Source organism: Ursus americanus, chromosome 20 (genome assembly GCF_024610735.1).
Source record: "Ursus americanus isolate L20-20 chromosome 20, mUrsAme1.1.p, whole genome shotgun sequence".
NCBI classification, from domain to species: domain Eukaryota; kingdom Metazoa; phylum Chordata; class Mammalia; order Carnivora; family Ursidae; genus Ursus; species Ursus americanus.
In genome coordinates this window covers 7763812-7782848 of record NC_142146.1, presented here as the reverse complement: position 1 = coordinate 7782848, position 19037 = coordinate 7763812, and the positions used below count along the sequence as shown (strand labels likewise).

The 19037-nt window shown below is 45.4% G+C and overlaps 1 protein-coding gene across 7 annotated transcripts in view; it reads right to left on the bottom strand.

The window, feature by feature from the left end:
• Nucleotides 1–16545: 16545 nt before the first annotated feature.
• Nucleotides 16546–19037, bottom strand: part of GOLGA4 (golgin A4) — a 118048-nt gene continuing 115556 nt past the window's right edge. For all 7 annotated transcript variants that reach the window (XM_087870081.1, XM_087870082.1, XM_087870083.1 and 4 more), the window contains one exon: nucleotides 16546–17238. Coding sequence is in view for 3 of the 7 variants with exons in the window: in XM_087870082.1 (XP_087726208.1) it covers nucleotides 17215–17238 (24 nt within the window). In the remaining 4 variants the exon portion in view is untranslated. The remainder of the gene's footprint in view (nucleotides 17239–19037) is intronic.

Below are 19037 nucleotides of genomic sequence, written 5' to 3'. Positions count from 1 at the left end.
ATAGGGTACCCATACATTTGGGATGGACATGTGCCCAGCTAAAAGACTATATACCCCAACCTTCCTTGCGGTAAGGATAGTCATTCATTCATTCATTCCTCCAGGACTCATTGAATACCTAAGTCCTGAAAACTCATTTTCAGGCCAGTTCTGGGGTCTGAAGATACCCCAGTGAACAAAACAGACGAAGTTCCTGTCCTTATGGAGCCAGAGTCTGGTGAGAAAAAAAGGTGACAATAAACGAATGCTGGAGAAAAGATCTGGAGAGAGTCATACGGGGTTGACTGCTGTGGGAATACACAGAACAGAGTGAGGGAGACGGAATTTGCCTGGCAGGAGTGGGAACCCTATTTTTTGTACGATACTCAAAGGAGACCCCTCTGAAAATTCAAGTTTGAGTAGACACCAGACGAAAATGAGGGAAACATATAATATCCAGTGGAAGAACATTTCAACTGGAAAGAACAGCAAATGTAAAGGCCCTGAGGTAGGAATAGGTCTTAAGGAAAAGCAAGGAGAGCTGTGTGGCCGAGGCAGAGGGAGCAAGCAGCAGAATGCTAAGCGGTCACAGTGGTGATGGTGTAGGGCCTTGCTGGCCACCAAACGGACACTTTCCCTAGAGTGCTATGGGATCTATTGGGAGGAGGGAGTTAAGCAGAGAGTGAAATGGTCTGACTTCTATTTTAGGAGAACTGTTCTGGTGCCACGTTGAAAAAGGATTTTAGGGACCAAAGGCACAAACAGGGGGCAATGTAGGAGCCCACTGTCATAATTCAGTTTAAAACTGATGATGGTTTAGATCGGAGTAATGGCAGTGCAGGTGGGAAAATGTAGTTTAGAATCCAGACACGCTTTGGAAGTAGAGACAACAGGATTTGCTGATGAATTGAAATGTGCCATGTGAGCGAAAGAGAGGAATCAGCGTCGTGGTGAGGTTTGGGGCTGAGCAATTAGGACGGAGTTTCCATTTACCAAAAAGGCAAAGGCTGCAATGGGAACAGGTTTTGGAGGGAAGAGTAAGAGCTTAGTGATAAAGTCTGAGACGCCCAGTACACATCTGCTGTGGACTGAATTGTGTCCCTTCCAAATTCATGTGTTGAAGCCTTAACCCCCAGCATGACTGAATTTGGAGATAGGACCTGTAAGGACATAATTAAGGTTGAGTGAGGTCATAGGATGGGACCTTAATCTGATAACACTGGTGTCCTTATAAGAAGTTCTTATACCAGGGTTCTTATAAGAAGAAGAGATACCAGGGATCTCTCCCTCCCTACACACACACACACACACACACACACACACACATACGCAGAGGAAATGTCATGTGAGGACGCAGTGAGAAGGCAGCTATCTGCAAGCCAGGGAGACAGGCATCAGGAGAAACCCACCCTGCCTCCAGAAAGCTGAGAAGATAGTTTCTGTTGTTGAAGCCGCCCCGTCTGGGGTATTTTGTTATGGCGGCCTACTCTAACATCTAAGTGGGGATGTTGGGTGAACAGCTAGATCTACAAGACTGGAGTTTGGTGGCAAAGTGCTGGGCTGGAGAAGTATGTTCAGGAGTTGTCAAGCACTTGAATGATGTCTGAAGCCATGAGACCAAATGAGTTCAGCTAGGGAACAAGTACAGGTGGAGAAGGAAAGTGGTTGCAGCAATGATCCTTGGGGCCGTTAAAGAGGCTGGGGAATGAGACTGAGAGGGAGGTGGCCAGTGGGATGAGGTGAGAAACAAGAGAGGAATGTCCCAGAAGGCAAGAGGAAAGAATAGCCAACAACATCAACAGCTGTTGGTAGTTTGAGCAAGATAAGCACTGAGAATCAACCATCAGATTAGACTCTTTGGAGGTCACTCGTGACCTTGGAAAGAGTCATCCTAGTGCAATCATGGAGCAAATCCCTGATTTCAGTGGTTCGGACAGAAAGAAGGTGAGGGGCGCCTGGGTGGCTCAGATGGTTGAGCGTCTGCCCTCAGCTCAGGTCATGATCCCGAGGTTCTGGGATTGAGCCCTGCATCGGGCTCCCTGTTCAGCAGGGAGTCTTCTTCTCCCTCTCCCCCTGCTCCTTCCCCCGCTTATGCTGTCTCTCTCTCTTTCAAATAAATAAAATCTTTAAAAAGAAAGAGAGAGAGATGTGAGGACATAGCAGCCATTTTTGATGTTCGTTTTGTTTTGTTTCTGAAGATGGGAGCTGCTGCAGCATGTTCAAGGGCTGACGGGGCGGGAGGGATCCAGCCAAGAGGAGCCACCCTTTCATCAGGGGGAGCTTTATCCTTGAGAAGGAGCACGGGCACGGGCTCTGTGCAAAAGTGGAGGTGTTGGCTTCAGATGACAGAACTGGGCTCAACCATCATGAGGGCAACAAAGGCAGAGTTGGTGGGACAGATGGAAGTGGGTTGTAGGAGTGGTGGGGAGAACAAGGCAGTTCTGCAATCACGCACTTCTTCTCTGTGAAGCAGGAAGCTCAGGCCTCAGCAGAGTGAGGAGGGGGACGTGCCATGTAGGGTTGTGGCTGGGCAAGGGAAGGAGAAGGGACTGTAAGAGCACAAAGGGCCCATTTGAAGTTGGTGGTCCTGAATCCCAAAAGAGCTAGTGAGTGCGGTTCAGTGGGTTTCTCCAGCCCCCTCCAGCTGCCAGGGTGCAGATCTGGAGTGAGTGGAAATCAACAGAACCAAGGTAGGGTTTGCCAGATGAGTTTAATGAACAGAACGAGATGGGCGCTGACAGTGCATGTCTGTCATGCTGGGCCATGGAACCCAGGCTGGTGGGGCGAAGAGTGAGGGAAGAAATGATAGGGATGAGGTTGGGGGAAGGAGAGAGGTAGAATCAGTGGGTCTCAGGCTCGGTCTTTGGTTTGGAATAATCGTGGAGGTGTGCCAACAGAGGTGGCAGTTGATGGGAGAATGGGAGGCCTGAAAAATGACATCACGGGTACAGATGGCAAGAGGTGTCAGGGAAGGGGAGGGACACAGCCTGGAGGGTAAAGGAGGGACAAGATGGACAGCAATGCAAGGGGCATGAGGAAAAACACACACCCGCCTCCATACACATAGGCTGGAGAAAATTGCAGGGGAGTCAGAGTCTCCACAGGAGTAAGTGTTTCAGTTACTCAAGAAAGCAGAAGGAGAGTTCAGAGCAGGACAGGGCACTGAGGATTTTGCTACCGATGGAGCATGAATTGGTTAGGGCCCAGTGGAAGATCGGGGATCACTAACCAGAGCTCAGAGTTCAGGTCCCACCTTCCAGGTTAGTGGCCAATAAGCTTTTGACATACTTCTCAACCTCTGAGGTGGACTCACATTCCTCACCTGTGCTTGTCAGGAAAGTTCCAACAAAGCATGCAAACAGACTCTTAAGGAGAGAGAAGAAACTGATGGTTACCGATGGGGAGGTTGGGGGGATGGTGATGGGGACTGAGGAGGGCACTTGTGATAAGCGTCTGGGGATTAAAATAGAAACTTAAAAAAAAAAAAAGCTTTTTGTTGTCACTAAAGAGAAAAAGCAAAAATGAACAAATCATGCAAAGTGCCCAGCATGAAGTACCCGGCAACCAGGGCCAATCATTTTCCATCCAACATCTGCCCTTTCTGCCCCAGCTTCTGATGATCGCCCGTGGTTCATCGGCCCTCTTATCCGCTGTCTTCAACAAGAGCTCTTTCTCTCTCCAGAGGCTCCCTCTTCCCACACCCCGTTCCTCCTCTCCCCACCTCACCTCTGCTTAAGTAGCTCTAACGCAGCCCGCCCCGCCCAAGGAAAGAATCAAGTGTGTATTGTCACAAGACCACAGGCACCCCACATTCTCTGAGCCTTGAGGGCCTTCTCATTTAACCTTCTATTCCTGGCATGGCTCAGTAAAACCCAGGTTCAACTTTTAAAACAGCTATTAAATATGGCTAAAAGTGGGGACAACCGAGCCAATATCCCCAGAGCGCTTAATGGAGCCGGTGCGCCTGGGTCCCTCACGTGGTACCTGAGGGAGAAGGTGCCGCTGGGGAGCCCGCTTCTCCTCAGTCTTCCTTCCTGAAAGAGAGGAGTGCCCTCTGTGGGGGCCTGAGGCAAATCTGGTGTTAGCGTGCATAAAAGAGAAGGCACAAATTCTCCTGTAAGGGCAGAAAGAGAGAGAGGTAAGGATAGAGACAAAGAGACAGAGACAGAGGATCAAAGGGAAAGACGCTAGAGTAACCTGTCAACAGGCCAATTCACACACAGGGGATGCAGAGGTGGCCCTTCCATTGGAGGACAGACCTGCCTGCTGGGCAGACAGATCTAAACAAAAGCAAAGGGAAACTCATTCCTGCCCTGAGAGCGACCTACCTTGTCCTTCACTGGCCCACCAAGGACTGCCAGGCATCAGGGAACACCAGTAACGTAAAGAATAATTAACAAACACAACTTGCCCCAAGATTAAGAGAAAGTTTCATTAGAAGACCACTTAAGTTTAAAAAATTTAGTATTGAATTTATTAACATCGCAACTGTAGAACTTTTTAAAGTTTAAGTTTGACTAATAAATCTCACTATTCTAATTACAAATCTAGCAAAATTCAAGCAATTCTTTTAAGGAGTTTTTTACAACTTCATTGAATTCCCTTTAATAAAATTGCTGCGCTAATAAATGTATCATACTTGATTTCCTTATGAGTTTTTTCCTGTATATTTACCGGACTCAAAAAACTTTCAAGTACTTAAGTAATTCATTACTTATCCAATGTTGATAAATCTAACCCACTAAACTTATAAGTAACATATTCCTTAAGTTACCTTAAATATTCGAAAACTTAACAAAGTTTCTGTTTAAAATCACAGATCTAAATCAATTCTTCAGTCACAGCTTTTTAAAATGAATCCAAGGTTAATTTGTTAGTAATTTGACATGTCAGATTATCTTAAAAATACAAATAACCTCAAAAGATTAGGACTTTGGATTTGTTTTACGTCAACGTTTATATTTGGTTCTAAATTCAAAATCATCCTAGAGAATAATCATGTTCTTCTAAACAATTTTTGGTCAAGCCTGAATATTGAATTAGCCTAAATGTAGGGGTACCCAAGGGATGAAAGGTTTCAGCGTGGAGCCCCATGTGGGCACGGGGCTCAGGCCACCGCAGGGGACAGGGTGGGCTGTGGCCCTGTCTCAGCCTGGGTCCTGCTTCTCTCAGAGTCCAAGAGTGTTTTGGCTCCTGGCCCTCAGGCCCAGACCCACCGCCAGGTCAGGCCTCCCCCTGGAGTGCTCACTGGGAAAGACACAGCTGGACCCTCAACCCCACAGACCAGGAGGGCCCTGGGGCCTCTATCCCCTCCTCTACTGAGGGTCTATCTGCGCTTCTCTGGCTGGGCACTGCCTTCACCGGCCGAGCAAGCAGCCCACGCCTCACAGTCAGGCTGAGCCCGGGAAAAACGGACTGTATTGTACAAAAGAACAATCAGAGCCCGAGCGTGTGTAGCAGAATCAGAGGGCAAGTCCAGGATAGAGGAAGAGAACAGAAATAATGAAGCCATCAGAGCCAGCCCAGGGGTTCAGGCTGAAACAGAATCCCTGCAGTGGAAGCCTTGGAATCTATATTTTAAAAGCTCCTTGGGCCATTCTAGTTTTAAGAGTTATGTAAACTTGTGATGTGAATTTGGCACCCAGCTTCCAGGTGGCCGAGGTGAAAAGGGAGACATGTTACACGATCCATAAAATAGTCCTCACTGTCCAGGAGAGAAAATACACCGAAACTTTAACTGGCACTTGGCTGTAAAATAAATACCTTGAGTAGAGGGCACTCTGGTAAAAGTTGGAGAGGACACACGATCATGGATTCCCTGAAGTTCTTTCTCCCAGTTGCCTTTGAAGAGAGCCTCGGGCACAGCAGAGCAAGACGTTGGTTCTTCAGAGACCAAGGAACTCTGGGCTAAGCAAGCTCTGTTCCTGTTGCTCTGAGTGCATTCAAGGAGAGGACACTTTTTAAAGTCTTGACGGCAGAACCTGTTTTCAAACAACAACAACAAAAATACAAGAACAACTCGTGTAGAACCCCAATATCTATACCAAATAGAAAGGCAGTGGCTGCGAGCGGAGCGGGGTGCCCAGAGCCTCGCCGTGTTGTCCTCCCCCTGCCCCTGCAGAGCTCCCTGAAGCCCCCCCCCCTCTGGAAGCAGAGGGCTCCACGAAACCTAGCTTGGAGACGGCGCATTCACAGCTGCGATGTCAAGCAGGTTTGAGGTCATGTGCGAACACAGCTGATTGGGGGAGCGTCTGCAGAGTCCTGCGTTGAGAAGGGTTCCGATCCATTGTTTGCCTTAAGGGCCCCGATCGTCACACCCTTCCTCCATTCCGTACACCCCCTTAGAATGTGACTTTCTGACTCATCCTTTCAAGAGATGGTATTTCTCCACCCCTTAATTCTGAGTTCGGCCCCAGGTGATACCAGCGGAAGGTCCAAAAGCGTCTGCAGGGCCACTTCTGCTCCAGCCTCTGTACCCTCACGGGAGAAAGAGAGCTGCCAGGGGCTGGAAGGAGGACAGAAGTGCAAGAAGCAGAGCCAAGCTTCCCCAGCTGAGCTGCCAGCAGACAGCTTACGGACGGGGGCCCCCAAGGCCAGCACTGTCCGCCTGAATCCCTGACCTGCACATGTCCTCGAGCTGAATAGAGGCTGATGGTCAGCCACTGCACGCTGAGAGGTTTGCTCTATAGCACGATAGTGGCCGCAGGTAACTGAGACAAGTGCTGATCGTTCTGTCTGGCATGGTGCGGGGAGGGGCTTCAGACCATGATCCGCACCCATACCATCCCCGGTCTTCCCAACCGTCACACGCCGTGGGTGAATGCCCTGCGTCAGACACTCACTCGAGATCCCCTGCCCCGTGGCAGAGCCTGGCCACGGCCATGAGATGCTGGGGAAGCCAGGGATGCAGCTGAGGCTGGGCTAGGCACCTGCTTCTCAGCAGTCACTCCTTGTCCAGAGCTGGGGAGAGGGGTTAAAGGGAATATGCTCTTGAAAGGCACACGCATTTCCCTCCTTCCCTTTAAATCATTCTCCAGTCACTCGGTTGGCTTGCGTTTAGTCATTCACACCTTCCGCTGGACGTGGAACAGGCTCCCCATCTTGAGAGTGGGATCCACTTGCGTCAGCTGAGCGGTGGGCCAAGGGGCCAGGAGTCTGGTCTAAATCTTTGCCTATGAAGCTGTTTGGACTGGGGACCTTGGTGACAAAGGCCAGCTGGCTGTAGCCTCATTCTCCTGGGCCCAGAGAGCGAGCAATGGAGTGCCCACAGCACCAATAAACAGACCTGACTTCAAACAGTTCCTTCCCCCCTCCCGCCGCTACCCCGATCACTCGGTACATTGCATTCGGCTTGAGCAATGGAATACCCCATGTGCATTTCATTTTTTAGAGCCCACACTGGCAAAAGCTGCTTTTGCAAGATTCCTGGCAGCAGAATTGGCCCTGAACTTTCAAGGAAGAAGATAAATGGCTTTGAGCTGAAAATATCAAGACTATCATGCAGCTCTCTCTTGTTACTGCTTGGGTTGAAGTCTAAGAACTGAACACAGGCACCGACCCAGCCTGCCTCCAGCCTCGTCCCCATGCCGGCCTCACCCCTTGTGCCAGCAGCTCCCACTTGCTGTGGTGTCACACTCACACCCACCGTCTCTGACCCCTGCGCTTCCACTGTCCTGCCTGGGGGGCCTCCCCGCCTTCCCTGGCCTTTTCTTCTTGCTCCTTTTGGGACTCAGGCCTGGTATCATTCTCGCAAGGCTTAGTCTGGGGTTTTCTCATCTCGCTAGGGGATGCAGTTCCATGTGTCTCTCAGGGACCTGTTCCTTCTGCTGATTCTCTGTGGTTGTCCAGCACCCAGGCCTCCCTGCAGAGCAGCTTCTCGCTGGCTGGGGCCGGGGCTCCAGCATCTCCAGAGGCTCCAGAGCGGCGTTGCTGCTCCCTTCCTTGACTGGAGTTCTGGCATGACTCTGTTTCGGCATCACTTGAGTGGTGGGAATCTTGACCGTCACACACTCACAGGGGGCAGGCTCGGCCTTGAGTCACTCTCAGACAATGCTCCTCCTGTCCACTTTCCTGGGAAGCTCCAGCCCTCTTCTCCCAGGCCACAGAGTGGGCTTCTTCTACTTCTAGTTCAACGGACAGACAGTCTTCAGTGGCTCCTGGTCTTATGCAGGAAGTTCAGGTCAAATCCCCCTATCTCACAGGGGTTTGGTGTCCACTCATGTCCTCCTAGGCTCATACCTGTTTCAGCCATGGCTGGACTAGACAGTTCCATGTGGACTTAGGTATGTTTTACACCTAAGCATATAAGCCAGGCCCCGAGAGCCAGTTCATTCCCTCCCTGGGAGCCTTGTGGGGCTGTGATGGGGCAGGGCCCAGGGGCCAGGTCTGGACCACACAGGATGATTTCCTGGGCAGCTGGCATCAGGCCCCTGGGGCAGTTGGGAGTGGTATCGAGGAGCCCTGGAGACCAGAATTAGGCTTAGCTCTGAGAATATAATCAAGGGTCGGGACGGAAGGGCAAGTGTCAAACTGAGTAGAGTTGAGGCGGAAAGAAAGGGTAGTCCTAGTGGCTAGGGCTGCAAATCTAGTCACTGTTGACACAGACGGGAATAAGGCAAATACTGGCAGTAGGTTTCCTGGACAACTGGTCACCTTGAAGACCTAAGGCAGAGCTGTACAGGCCCTGATTGGCCCAGGAACGTGGTCACCTCCAGGACAAACAGAACACCTAATGGTATTACTGGTTTGTAGGCTAAGGAAATCCTGAGTCTCCAACAGACATGGAGCCAAGGTTAAGGAGGGGCTGGCTCCCTCCTGAATTCCGCTCCAGGCCAGCGCCCAGAGAATTCCTGGCCTCTTCAAGTGATGAAGATCCTCAAAGATCCCCGCAGAATGAGGGCAAAGAGGGTGCAATATAGACCCAACCAGCCCCGGGTGGTTGGAAAGGGAGGGAAAGGAAAGGAAACGCTGCTCTCAAGGCTGGGCAGCACATGGGGAGAGCAGGTGCTGGTGACACCACCCAGATCAGGGACACCCCTCCTCATGGTCTTTGGTGGGACTCTTCTTTGCCTACTTCCAGGCAGGATTTGGGCAACTGTTTTGCTTGAGCCCATTCTCTTTGAGGTCTTCCTGACATTGGCAGGGGTTGGTTCTGGGCGGTGGTGACCACAGTCATTAGCATCTTGACTGTCACAAGGATGCGTGGCTTCAGTTTTGTTCAGCTTGTATCTTCCCTGGCACCCTTCCTTGCTGATAGTTAATTTCAGTGTTATAAGCTATTTATTAAAGACCAGCAATGGCCAACTGTTCTCTAGCTCTTAGCGTGTTTGAGATACCATTCTAGGGATTTTATAAGTGGTAATTCAATCTAAGACAGATGCTATTATTATTATTATGCCCATTTTACAGAGGAAGAAACTGAGGTTTACAGGTTAGGTCCCTTGCCTAGTGAGTGAATGGCCAAGCCGGACCTGGAACCCTGGCCATCTGGCCCCAGAGCCTGTACTCCTAACCAGCATGCAATGTTGCCTCCCCCAGAGACTAGGAAAAATTAATCTGTTTGAACAGATTCTTTCCCTGGGCCTAAACTAATCTTCCAATCCAACATGGCTCAGTCTTGAAAGAAAAACATCTAGGAAATTAGGAATGAAAACACCAGGGAAGGGATTCTTTCCAGCGGTACTCATTTCCACTGGTATGTCCTGAGGTGTGTTACCAGGATTTGGTTCCTTAAAATATCAATCTTTGTGACTAACTGATTTATAAAACAAGTGAAAACAAAGTCCAGGTTCTGCCACGATTGTGTTCCTCTCACTCCCCTGCATTCCCATGTGCCTTCTCAATGCAGAGAGAAAGAGGTCTTTAAAAAATGCTCCAGTCTTTTTTTTAAAAATTGCTTTTAATTACAGATAAAATTGCTGATACATTTTATCCTCTTTCTTAATTTACTTGTTCATTCATTCATTCGTTCGTTCATTCATTCATTCAATATGCTTACTATATATTCTAGGTCCTAACAATACAACAGTGGACAAGGCAGATAGCGCACCTGCCCTCTTAGAGTTTGTACCCTAGTACAAGGGGAAGGACCGTGGTTACTGAGGGTGGGCAATGCTAGATGCCGACGAAAAAAGCTAAATAAGGAGAGGAAACAGCGACGGGGTAGAGGCGATCAGGGAAGACCAGTTTTAGCCACCATTGTGAATGAACTGTATGCTCTTCTGGTTTATATATTCATACATTTATTAAAGGTATCTGCATCTGTAACGATACGTAGAATTCTTTAAATTGAATAAATAATACATAATAGATACCCGAATAAAACCACACTGTGTAGGACACTTCCACTTCTAGGAGCATGGATAGATGTACTCCTCCCTGTTCCTCCCACTAAGTACAACTAAAAACCCTGGACATTACAGAGAAGACAAACTTGAGAAGACCTTGAAGGTGGGGGGAAGATGTCAGACTGGCTGGGGGCCTTGGCGCCTGAGGAATGGCATGCTGTGAGTTCCTGAGGGTTTCTCAGCCTCAGGCACGTAGGCTGAAGGAGCTGGCTGCCTGGAAATGCTCAGTGCTCTCCCTGGCCAGAGGACTGGGAAAGGAGCGGCCTGGCAAGACAGCTTTTAGACAACTGCCACTGTACTCTACCCAAACACCGCAGAAAACACCATGGCCCTACCCCCACCCCTGCCAGCAAAGGCCCAGTGGGGAGCCTGGACCTCTAATGTTGCCACGCTGTAAGGAGGCACCCCAAACTCATGCCAGGGTGCTGTTGGAGAAGACTGGACAGGTAGCAAGGACTTCCATCCCTGGTGGATAACAGTGGGCCCTCCCTATCCCACCTCATTCCTATGTCAGTGGAGAAGCCCGGATTTCCACCCCTACCAGCAGCAAATAGGTCCCCTGCCTCTCCCTGCTTGGGGAGGGGGTTGTAAGAGGAGACTTAGTGGAGAGTCAAGGACTTTCACTACCACCCAAAAGTAAAGAGGTCCCTCTTCCCATCACTCCTCCTGGGGGTCTCGTGGGGGCTACATGGGGAAGAGTAAAGAGGCACTCATACCCCTTCCTAGCTCAGGTGGTATCAGTAGGGATCTGTAATTCTACACCCCTTCCCAGCAGTAATGTGGAGACCATCCCCACCTTGGGTGTCAGTGAAGGCCAAGTAAGAGAATCTGGACTTCTAACCCCACCTGGCACTGCCCCAGCCCTTCCCCTGCCAGAGCAGTCTCAGAGGAGACCAGCTAAATAGGTTTAAATAAGTTCCAGAGTCTCATAACATAATATCCAAAATGTCCAGGCTTCCATTGAAAGTCACTAGACATACCAAGAACCAGGAAAATCTCAAACTGAGTAAAAGGAGATAACAAATGTTAGCATCACAATGACAGAGATGTGAGAATTATCTGATAAAGATTTGAAAGCAGCGGTCCTACATACACTGCTTCAATGAGCAATTACAAACATGCTTGAAACAAACAAGAAAAAATCTCAGCAAGGAAACAGAAAATCTCAGGAAAGAAATAGAAGATAAAAAGATTCAAGTGGGAATTTTAGAACTGAGAAATACAATAGCTGAAATTAAAAACTCAATGACGGGTTCAAGAGCAGAATGGAGGGGACAGAAGGAAAAGTCAACGAACTCGAGATAGAAGAACAGAAATTACTCAGTCTGAGTAAGAGAGAGAAAACAGGCTGAAAAAAGAAATGAACAGAGCCTCGGGGACTTATGGGACTATAATAAAAGACCTAACATTGTGCCATGGGAGTCTCAGAAGAAGAGGAGGGAGTACAGAAAGAGGGTATGGCTGAAAAGATACTCAAAGAAATAATGGCTGAAAACTTCCCAAATCTGGCAAAGGACAAACCTGTAGATTCAAGAAACTGGGAAAACCCCAAACAGCCTGAAGAAATCTACACCAAGACATAGAGTCGAACCTCTAAAAAGGAAACACACTACCCTGCAACTTGCTTCGTCTTTTCTTCTTCTTCACGATATACTAGTGAGCTTTCGCTAGGTCATGCTACAGTAACAACTGATCCCCAAATCTCAGTGACTTACAACAGTGTTTGTTTCTCACTCATGTCTAGTGATGTGTCTTCACTATTCCAGGGCCCATGCTGAAGGAGCACCCACCTCTCAAACTCACGGCAGAGGTCAAGAGCAATGGCGGACCTGTGGGAGGGCTCTTAAAACCGCCGCTCCCATGTGGCATATATAATGTCCACTCAAAACCCACGGACCACAGTCACATGGCCACACTCAGTGTTGGTGGAGAAATGCACTGTGCCCAGTCCGATAGGAGGTACCGTCAAGTCAGATGACAAAGTATGTGAAGACTTGGAAACAGTCGTCCCATCTGCTCACTGGATCATAAATATTCATTTCCTTCCTGGCTGCCCATAAAATACTCCCAGCCTCCTCCCGAAGGCATCCCAAAAGTCTCACCCAGTCATTGCATCAGACATTATGGCCAGGACCTTAGGATCCACACCAGACCATGTGTCAACGTCTCCCGGAGACCTGTGAATGAAAAAGACAAATCATGTCTACCCACGCTCAACGGACAGCAATGAAAGAGCAAGAGGGACAGGGAAACACAAAATAGTCCCCATTTATAAGGGGAAAGTAGCCTAATCCGGGTGGGGGGTAACCAAGAGGCAGTCTTCCTGCCGAGGGGGGATGAGCAACTGGGGAAGTGCAAGAGGTGTACCCATAGCTGCATTTTAGGCTGATTTAGGGGAAAATATTTAGATACAAACTGAGGGCTTCAGAGGGGAGGGGGGTGGGGGCTTGGGATAGGCCGGTGATGGGTATTAAGGAGGGCACATATTGCATGGTGCACTGGGTGTTATACGCAAATAATGAATCATGGAACGTTGCATCAAAAACTGGGAATGTACTGTATAGTGACTAACATATAATAAAAAATTATTAAAAAATAAAAAAAAAAGAAAAAGTCGTCTTACCAACGTTGACAACATTCATATAGTTGCTCTCCATATGATTTTTTGTATGCAAAATAAAGGCAGAACTTTGGCTGAAGAATAAAAAAATAAAAATAAAAAATAAAACGGCTGTACTGTTTACTGTGTCATTGAGGAAATGTTTACGTTTGGTGTTCGAACATTTCTAAAGAACAACAAAACCGAACTAAAGAGGACCCCAAAGTGAGACTCAAGAAGTTGTTCCAACTATAGAAGCCAATGGCTGGAGGATGGAAGGAAAGCCACTTGCTGCCTCGCCTTGCTCATGCACCGCACCCTCCCACCTGCACTCCCATGGACAGCGTGCTTCAGGCACAGCCATTTCAGCTTTCAGACTTCAAATCTGGGTGAAGCCCAGTTCTGAAATGTACTATTCTAAGAGTGTACAGACTCAGAATGTTCCCCCGTGCATCACGTCTTTGGAATGTTAGGGGAAGTGATGCCAGACAAATGTGGCACACAGTAACGTAAAACGTGTCCACTTGTTTGGAAACCAAAGGCTGTTGAGAGAAAGACAGGTTGGTCCTGGGTTGTTTCTTTCAAGTGCGCTTACAATGTGGACAGCAAGATCACCGTGAGTACTAAATGAAAGTGACTAATTACACACAACCTAAATGTTCAACAGGAGAAAAAGGGATTAAACGATGATGTATTCACTGGATAAAATATGGAGCAATTAGAAATAGTTTCAAAGAAATTTTAATGGCCCTGAATGTAAATAGACATATAAATGCAGGCTTGTATGTACACACATACACACACACACACACACAAACTGTGCTTCCATACATCCATTCACATTAAAAAAAATAGTCATGATTAAAGGCACCAAAAAATAAAAATAAAAATAAGAATAAAATAAAGGCACCAAAGTAATAATGGTTGTTTTTTTTCCTTTCTTTTCTTTTTTTCTTTCTTTCTTTTTCTTTCTTTTTTTTTTTTTTTAGACTTTTTCATTTGAGAGCAAGAGAGAGTACAAGGGAGAGCAGCAGAGGGAAAAGGAGAAGCAGGCTCCCTGCTGAGCAGGGAGCCCTCCGTGTTACTCAATCCCAGGACACTGGGATCATGATCAGTCAAAGGCAGACACCTAACAGACTGAGCCACCCAGGCACCCCATGGTGGTTTTTTCCTGGTGAGGGATTCTGGAAGATTATTTTCTCTTTTTTAAAATGTATTCTCCAAATTGTCTACAATGAACCCAAAATTTCTTTCAGAATCAAAAAGAAAACAAAATGAAAAGGTCTTTCCTGTTTAAACAACTTCAGTCCCAACAGAGTTTCTCTTTCGGCCTTAGACCCCTGCTTGCTGTGGAGGGTAAGGAAGCTACAGGAAAGCCATCCCCATCCTCTGGGCCCTGCAGCAACAGAAAGGCATGAGAACACTTCTAGCATCTGTCCATCCTTCCTCAACAGGTAGTTTCTGCGACCAATGAATTTTTGTAAGAAGAAGAATAAATATTTACACATCAGAAAATCATAAATGATGTTCAAGTCCTTTAATTCAGAAATGCCTAACTCAAAAATTTTCAAGTTGCCATAGATTGACAGTTTGTGTCCCCCCCAAAATTCATGTTAAACCCTATCCCCTAATGTGATGGTATTAAGAGGTGGGGTCTCTGGGAAGTGATCAGATCATGAAGGTGCAGCCCACTTGAATGGAATAGATGCCCTTACAAAAGAGGCCAGAGAAAGAAAGCTCCTGCCTTCCTGCCACGTGAGGGCAGAGAGAAAAGGCATCTACGAACTAGGAAGTGGGCCATCACAGACACCAAATCTGCCAGTGCCACGATCTTGGACATCTCAGACCACAGACCTGTGAGAAATAGATGTTCAATGTTTATAAGCCACCCAGTTTGTGGTATTTTTGTTATAGCAGCACGAACAGACGAAGACACAAGTCAACAAAAAGGTAGTTGTCTACCAAGATTCACATGCAGCTGACCTGAACAAAGTGACTATAAAATTAATTCCTATAGCTACAAGTGAAAATTTTACCAAAACCTTGCTAATGTAACATCTTACTAGCATCTAGCACCTTTCAAAGTGAAATGCTAGTTTCCTGGCAATAAATTTACTCCATCAACCTTTTTGTGTCCCGCAGTCATGAGGTCTTGGAGAAAGCCTTGGGTTCAGAGCCCGAGTCAGGATCTCAGTGCTGGAATCACAGCCCTCTCTCTCTGTGGCCCTGGGCTGACCCTCAGCCATCACAAACCTCCTTGCCTGCAAGTAACAATCAGAGTACAAGGCAAAGTACTCAGTGGTCTGCAAGCTATGATGCAATCATGTCCTGTAGTATTTTTTTGGAAAACTCTGTCATTTCCCAGGCATCATTTAGGGATGGGGGGGGGGTCTTCAAGAAAATGCTCCAGGTGGGTTGAGACCCTGACACAGAGTCTAATGTAAGACTTGATCCCTCTTGCTGAAACAGGTCATTGAGAAAATGTCACCATCATTCTTAAGGCGAACTGAATTTGCTGTACTTCTTTCTGAAAGAGAGGCTGTAAGCCTGCACTGAGGAAAAACAAGCAACCCCTGATATTAACTGATGAGCACTCTTTCCCCAACTCCATGTTTAAGATCCAGCTTGTTCACCTTCCCAGGGCTTGGCAAACCACTACCTGTGAGCCGAATCCAGCCTGCCACCTGCTTTAGAAATGAAGTTTTATTGGAACATAGCTGTGATCATTAATTTATGTATTACCTATGATTGTATTTGTACTTCAGTGACAGGGGCGGGGAGGGGGGTGGATTGTGGCAGAGACTATATGGCCTATAAAGCAGATAACACTATCTGACCCTGACCCTTTCTAGAAAAAGTGTGCTGACCTCCTACACACTTTTTGATATGCTTTTTGTCTCTATAAACGAGTTAGTAGGAAGTTGTCTACAAATTTCACTCGGAGTCCACAATTTCTACCTCAGGAAAAGATTTATTAAAAAGGTGAGAAGTCACGTCTGTTGTCGGAAACCCTTTGGTGGCACAAAATTTTGCCCCTTAAGTGAATCCTGATTTTAAAAAAGGGGGGGAGGGGTAAGAAGACCCTCTTCCCTTGCTGAAACAGTTGTCCTCAAAGAAGTCAGCTATGGGTTAGAATGGAAGACCCACTGGTCATTACCCCTCCGAGCTTCCCATTCTTTATCACACTATAAGAGACACCAGCAATATGAAGGTCCACACTGTCTGGATAATTGAGAGGCAGAGGTTAGGTAATACCAACATACTGAATACTGTGTTTGCTAGAATATAAAGGGTGTATGAAACCCTCTGAACGGTTCCCATCTCTTGCTGTCCAAGAGATGCTCTCATTAAGTTTAAAAAGAATCAAAGTATGGTCTACTCCAGAAGGGAGGAGGCACCCCCAAGTTGGCAGACTCCTGACACACACACCGTGAGGTATTTTTTGTTACCGTATTTCTTCTAACTTGATCATGCTAATTTTGAACATAAAAAATCTTTCCAAATGGTTAGCATTTAGCTATCTTGACAAACAGTTCCTCAAAATATTCATCCAGATAGAACATCTTTTCTTAACTATTTTGAAATAGATTTCAACATAGTAAAAAAAACACAATAAGCAAATTTTATATAGTAAATAAACTTTATTTATCTGTTCTTCCAAGATGACATTGCCAACAGTCACAGATCTGCATACAATACAGTATGCATACAATACAATATTGACTATTTACAATTTACAGTAGTAGTATTTCCTCTGAAAAATATAAGTACAAAAGCTAAGTAAACAATGAGGTACTGCTGTTTGGATTTATCATATGTATAGCTTAAAGAACTAGTCTTTAGCAAATATTCAACAAATCAATGTGGATAAAATACTCAATTAAATGCTCTAATTTATCAGAAAAAATCTACTAAGTTTCACCTCAAAATGTATTGCACAAGTCTTTAAAAAGAAATCCCCCTAAAAATAAATAGGAAAGGCAAGCAGTTCTTTAAAAAGAGGGACAAAAAGAATGGAAGAAAGGAACATTAAATGAGCCCATAAGTCAGGCTGAGTTATTCAAAATATCTTCTAAACAACATAAAACTTCTCCCAACAAAAAGAAAAAAACTATCACCATTTCTCCACTGATATAATCGATCTGAAAGGCAGTCTGCAATTATCTGCGGGCCAATGTCAGGGTTCTCTTGGTCTTTGGCTCCATAACGGGCCCTGAACAACAGCTTGCTTCTCAAAGAGGCAAACACGGACAGTGCTCCACGCCTGCCCAACGCCACCACCCCGTTTCTTCAAGATGATGATCGGAGCCACGACTGGAAAAGAAGGGAAAGAGGATAAAGAAAAAGAATTTTTAAGCAAACTTTTTGGCAGACTTGTTTTTTCAAGTTAAAATTATATTCTATGGTCTAGGGATTGAAGTAGAAATACTCTCTAAATATTAAATCCTAAAACAAAATCTTCTAAATATTAATGTTCTTGGAATGATCTGATCTACAGATCCTACAGGTCAGCGATCCTGAAAAACAGGACGTTTCAGTGACATTTGGAACCGCCACCTTTCACATGCCCTGAATGCTACTGGTCACACCTGGAGAAGCCAGGAGTACGTGTGCTGACTTGGCAGAACCCCACAAGGACACAGCTATTCAGATTTAAAGAGGACAAAGAGTTCTTCCGTTTTTTCTAATGTGTTGATTTTTCTACATATTGCAATTCTCCTAGGATGATATGCATGGCAGCAAAGGAACAAACAGCATTTTGGTATAAAAAAGCTATGCCTCATTGGAAATTAACAAACTCAATTTTAAAAACTTAAAATGCTAAGAGAAATGATGCTAATGAATGATTCTAATAAGGTTTCTCTGATTAAAATGCTCAAAGCCAGTAGCCAGATTAAGTTAAAATGCCACAAAAATAAATAACCAAATAAAATTAATAGAGATAAACTTTTTATACATATTTAGTGAAAAGAGAAAGTTTTAAAGTCTTCGCAATTTGTAAGTGAATAATATAAGCCACTGATTGATACTTGTGATGTGCTGCCAATAGTGTATTATTTATAAAACTTGCTCAACAGTCATGTTGGTCCTAGAAACCTACAGAAGATGAGAAAAAGACCTTCTGTCATATTTAAATTCCTGTGTCAATTATTATTTTGAAACCTTAGCTTGTGCTGTTGTGGGAAAAGAAATTCATGCATGATTCAATAATGCTACACGATGCCAGTGTCGTGAAAGACCAAAAAAAAAAAGGCTGGGAGAATTTTTCTAGTTTAAAAAAAAACTAGAAAAACATGACAATGACATGCAATGTGCAATCTCTGAGTGGATCTGGAATTTTAAAAATTATGAAAGACATTATTTGAAAACTGGAAAAATGTGAATATTTACTATATACTAGGTAACAGTATTATGTTAATATTAAATTTCCTGAGAGTGATAATTGTATTGTTGAGTTTGTAGGAAAATGCCCTTGTTCTTAAAGATATTTGCTAAAGTATTTATTTATGTTTGCAAGTAACTGTCAAATGCTTGCAAGCACAAGTGTTTGCAAGCAACGGTCAAGCGTTACAGAGGGGAAGATATATATGGAGAAAGAGCAAGAGTGAGAGAGCAAGTGACAACATTTTGCAAAAGGTTAGGAATTGGTGAATACAGGTGAAGAGTATATAGGTGTTCACTGCATTATTTTTACAAAATGTGTGTTTGGAATTTTTCAAAGTAAAAGTTGAAAAAACAATCAATTAATCAATTGATAAAATGCTACTTAATACACACTTCCAGTGATAAATGATAGTATTTAAAATGAAATAAAGACAAGCATGATGCAGTACTTATAATACCATGAAAAAAGGAAAATGTTAAGGGATTTACAAGACTACAGGCAGTTCTAGATAATCATTAAGGCAGGTTAACTGATACACTAGCATCAAAATGAGACTCAAATGCAGGCATAAATGATTTTTAAAGCTAAAAGATTAAAAAAGAAAAGCTGTATATTTGGCATTTTAAACCTTGATACCATTAGCTGAATCCTAGCTGAATTAACAATCACAGAGAATCTTTATCTTAATTCGATTAAGCTCTATTAATTGCAATCCAGCTTATTTGTC